General features: G+C 44.3%; 2 protein-coding genes across 2 annotated transcripts; one reads left to right on the top strand and one right to left on the bottom strand.

The window, feature by feature from the left end:
- Positions 1-3,223: 3,223 nt before the first annotated feature.
- On the bottom strand, positions 3,224-3,856 carry LOC100728646 (H2B.U histone 2). Its single transcript, XM_023560506.2, is given in 3 exon segments — positions 3,224-3,250; positions 3,351-3,446; positions 3,448-3,856. Coding segments are annotated over 3 exon segments (381 nt in total). The 5' UTR covers positions 3,706-3,856.
- A 144-nt stretch (positions 3,857-4,000) lies between these two features.
- On the top strand, positions 4,001-4,343 carry LOC100728365 (histone H2A type 1-C). Its single transcript, XM_023560505.1, is given in 4 exon segments — positions 4,001-4,135; positions 4,137-4,225; positions 4,227-4,276; positions 4,279-4,343. Coding segments are annotated over 4 exon segments (339 nt in total).
- Positions 4,344-4,867: the final 524 nt, after the last annotated feature.

Raw genomic sequence — 4,867 nt, 5'->3', positions numbered from 1 at the left:
TTGTAAACTTTCTAGTTCTCAAAGACCTTTTGTGCTGCTATCTCTATTAACTGGCTGAGAGGCATTCCCTCAAACCTCTCAAACCTTTGCAATTTTTGTCTAATATGTGGGGCTGACTGAGTTGCAAAGAGAACAACTGGCGATACTGGGAAACCTCCTTACCTCTGTCCCATGTCCAATTGGGGTGGGACAAAAGGAGAACATGGTTTTGGCACTCTGGATCAGAGAGCCAGCTTCATTTGGATGGCACACTGCTTTTTTGTCCAAGGATGTCATGTGGCAGGCCATCATTTTACTGAAATTATATTCTTAACAAAAAAGGGCTTTTTCATAGGTAACAAAATTGTGCTGCATAATCTCCCAGATGTTCACAGCACATGCAAGAACTTGTATCTTATCTCTAGTATCACCTATAATCTCATTTTAATGGAAACATTTTGCAGCAAAGTGCAATCTTATGAATACTTTTACCAAAACTGATCTAATACTGTCAAATTCTGAACACATTTACTTCTTGTCAAACCTGTTATTTGCAGTACTATAAACCAAGACAAATAAAATTCACATCCTCTTGAGTCTTCTACAACTTACAATATACCCCCCAAGTTAAGCTTTTATCTTTTTCCACATTCTGGCACAGCCAGACATTTTTACTTGAAGACAAAACCACTTTCTTTGTCCCTCTTTTTTTACTATTACCAGTCAATTACCTTTCCTCTCGCTTCTCAGACAACATCAAAACTCTCAAAAAAACCCTTGAAGTCACTTTTTAGTAGTCTAAAACATACTTAATTATTTTATGTCTTTTTACCACATAAAAATGCTGTATTTTAAAAAACTGTAACTTTTTAACTGGCTCAATTACAGTATGACCTGGTTTTTACTTGGTAAAGTTGATATGATTCTTAAAAACCATATATATACATATATGTGCACATATGTTTACATTTTAACCAGAAAGAAATACTCTTTTTAAAAGGCATGCAGAGGTTGCAAGTAATCAATTGATGACTAAGACATTAAACAAGGCGCTACAACATTAAAGACACAAAGTTTGCTTCGTGCACAGTTTGGTGAGCTAAAGGAAATAATTTTTCTTATTATGAACCTTGAATCTAATAAGCCATATGGATGCTGCAACAGAAATGGGCAACAAGCCCTAAGTTAGTAACAAATTCAAACAGGCAAACAATTCTAAAGTACAAAAACTCTGAACATAAGTATCTAAATCCCTTTGTCCATTTTGGGCTCGTAGAAGGGGTTCCTAGGAGAGAATGTTCTGTTAGATTTGGGGTAACCAAAAGGAGAACAATTAGAACAAATGGACACACAATCAAACATACAAGACAAGACAAGCTGAAGCAAAATGGCCTTTGCTCAAAAATTAGTCGAATTTTGGGATCTGGAGGAATTAACAAATTAACCAACAGAGTGGTTCCCCACCAGGGGCAGAGTCACAAATGGCCCAAAAACCAAAAACCAATTGACTCTGTCCTCGGGAGGTTCCACTCCCCAAAATGAGGGTGTCCCCTTCCCAACGGAGCGATTCCCCACATGGGGCAGAGTCACAAACGGACAGAATTTGTCCGAAAAGCCAATTGACTCTGTCCTCAGGACGTCCACGCTCCCAAAGTTTGAGGGCATCCCCTCCAAGAATACAACTACAACTGACTGCGGCCCAAACAAACCCCTCCAAAGTACTTACTTTCAGATGTTCAGAAATAGGTCTGGGGTCTTGCTCCCATCCCGGACGAGCCCCCAAATGTGATAACTTGGACTCCGGTATAAAATCCAAGGAAGCAAGAAATTAAAATTTAAGGAGCAAAGGCTTTATTAGGTCAGGCCTGATGACGAGTCTCTGGGAGCCAATTTGGACACTGCGCACCTGACAGCTAAAAGTTAGGGCTTTTATCTTTTTTTTTTTTAGGGCTTTTATCTTGTAAATCCACCAACAGCTGCTGGTCACACAATATAAGGAAGGGGATGGGGGTGTGGTGCAAACAGAAACGGTGATTACACGTCTTGGGAAGAGCAAGATCAGGTAAGGGTTGTGCTAACAAGCAAGTCTCCCTGCATACAAGCAAGTTTAAATAAGAAGAAATCTTGTTTTTCTTAGCAAAGAATAGAGAAGTCTAACAGCAATGAACACCCTTAGTTACCTTACTTTAGCACCACAACTGTTATTTGTAGAGGGCAACAATGGTTAACATATCAACTAGGTAAGCTTTTACAATTCTTTACACAGGAGAGCATTGATTAACATATCAATCCTTTACCCAGAGGGAAAAGGAAAACACATATACATTAAGACCAAGTTACAGGTATTGCTATGATACAAATATAAAGAAGCTATTTTTGTGAAGAATAGTACAATCTAATGCAATCTAATGCAATTAACACAATTTGTGACGGACCACTGGGTAGGGAAGGGGGTTGTCAGGAGCTATTACCTCAGGCCTTTGTTTTATGGCCTTTCGGGAAGTTAAAACTTAACCTAGTTAGATGTGAAGGGGGAAGAGGAGGGAAAGCAGCAGGCGGCGCTTATACAGAACAGACCTTATGGCGCTATAGTTAGGGGGCCTTAGGTTATAACAGCACTTACTTTGCTTATAGTGCTCCCCTGACACTAAAAAGAAAGGTACCGATTTATATCATGTAAAACGTCTTTCACTATTTACTAAGTCGAGCACGTGATGACATGTGTATATACGTATGAATTTTACATGTATGTTTGGAGATGAAATGAAAAGAATCTTTCAAAGTTCACCATGCAAAAAATACATTCATCAGATAGATGAAAGAATACCAGAATCTCTGTTGGGGATTTTAGGTGAGGGGAGAGACCTGGGGCTGTGTGCTCCAGAAGTAATGTTTCCAAGGAAACACATTGCACAAAGAACTGCTTAAGCAATACGCTTCTGAAATGTTTAGCATCGGCATAGAAGCTAACAATGTTGAACGCTGGTGAATGAGGGTTAAGAGCTGAGGAAGCAAGGCTCAAGCGTGTACGCAGAGCAGCATGACAACTCTAGCCTCACCCAGGGTGTCTTCCATCATTCAATTCTTTCAGCCTCATCCACCAGACAGGGGTTGGGGGAATGGCACAAATACCTTGGTAAGGAGCAAAAAACAACACTGTTCCCTTTCCAGTTGCCAGTTGTGAGCTAGACTGAGCCAGCATTTTTTTTAAAAGGAAAAGGGGGCCTAATCCTATCTCAGGACATCACTCCCACTGCAATGTGAGCCTCCCCTGCAATCCTCCAATTGAGTCACTGGTCACAGTCCGACCATGCGCAGGCTCTTTTTTTTTTTTTTTTTTTTAGCCTGGAGGTGACTCTGAAAAAAGTCACCTCGGGCGCCTGAGGCGCGATCCCTTGGAGCTGGTGTACTTGGTGACAGCCTCGGTGCCTCGGGCAGCAGCAGGCGCACGGCCGTGGGCACCTCTCCCGACAGGATGGTCAAGCGCTTGCTGTAGTGCGCCAGGCGCGAAGCCTCGATGGCGATGCGCTCGAAGATGTCATTGACGAAGGAGTTCATGATGCCCATGGCCTTGGAAGACATGCCTGTGTCGGGGTGCACCTGCTTCAGCACCTTGTAGACATAGATGGAATAGCTCTCCCTGCGGCCGCGCTTGCGTTTTTTCCTGTCCTTCTTCTGAGCCTCGGTGATGGCCTTTTTGATCCCTTTCTGGGGGCCAGAGCACATTTGGACAGGTCAGGCGTGATGGCAGATGTCTCCGAACACACGGGGCGCACAGACCAACATTATTTGTGTGTTGTATTCAAATAAAGGATCAAAAAAAATGTGTCTCTTCTGATAGAGTGGAATTACGTAATCTCGGGGCAAATTATATGCATATTAGGCGATGCTGGGTTGTTTTCCTGATTGGCTACTGGTGTCAACCAATCCGATTGCTCCAACTAGCCTACCTCCGGGTCATTTATAAGTACTTCCTTTGCAGCCAGCCACCCTGTTCGCTTCTGTTCTGCTGTTCCGTTGCATGATTCTGATTTTTCCAGAATTTGAAATATCTGGCCCAGGCAAACAGGGAGGCAAGGCGCGAGCCAAGGCTAAGTCGCGCTCGTCACGCGCGAATCTGCAGTTCCCCGTGGGCCGCGTGCACCGCCTGCTCCGCAAAGGGCAATTACTGGGAGCGCGTGGGCGCCGGCGCCCGGGTGTACCTGGCCGCGGTGCTCCAGTACCTGACGGCAGAGATCCTGGAGCTGGCAGCTGGCCATCCGCAATGACGAGGAGCTCAACAAGCTGCTGGGCCGCATGAGCATATCCAGGCCGTGCTGCTGCCCAAGAAGACCGAGAACCTGCACAAGGCCAAGGGCAAGTGAGACCCTCGGCCAGCAACGGACATCAAGGCTCTTTTTAGAGCCACCCACCATCTCAAGAAAAGAGCCGCAGCCCCCGCTGCCAGCCTCTTGCCAGTTTCCCACATTCCAGAAAGACCAGGAATGTAAGGTGGCCGGGCTCCCGTGGACCTGTGGCCCCTGCTTAGTCCCTACCGCCTCCCGCTGTAGTGTCCCCTCCCCGAGAGTACTGGCAAAGAATCTGACTCGAGAAGGGTCACATTTAGACATAGTCAGAAATGCCTGTGTTCTGCTGGGGATGACGGTCAAGTACATTCGCCTGCCAGTATTTTGAGAGTATTCTCAAAACGCTAGTATTTGAGCTAAGACTTGAAATAGCTAAATTTTAACAAAGTAAAATTCTCCAGAGACAGGATCTGATGTTGGACTGGGATTTCCAAAGGTCTCAGTAAAGTTTATTTTTTAATACTAAATTGCCATGTTTTAAAATGGGTGGTAAAGGCAAAAAACAACACTGCTCCCTTTCCAGTTGCCAGTTGTGGGCTAGA

This window comes from Cavia porcellus, unplaced genomic scaffold (assembly GCF_034190915.1).
Source record: "Cavia porcellus strain 051 isolate PalLab524CR breed Dunkin Hartley unplaced genomic scaffold, mCavPor4.1 scaffold_21, whole genome shotgun sequence".
Taxonomy (NCBI): Eukaryota; Metazoa; Chordata; class Mammalia; order Rodentia; family Caviidae; genus Cavia; species Cavia porcellus.
Note: the sequence above shows the minus strand (reverse complement) of the source record. Positions and strands in the feature narration are given on the sequence as shown.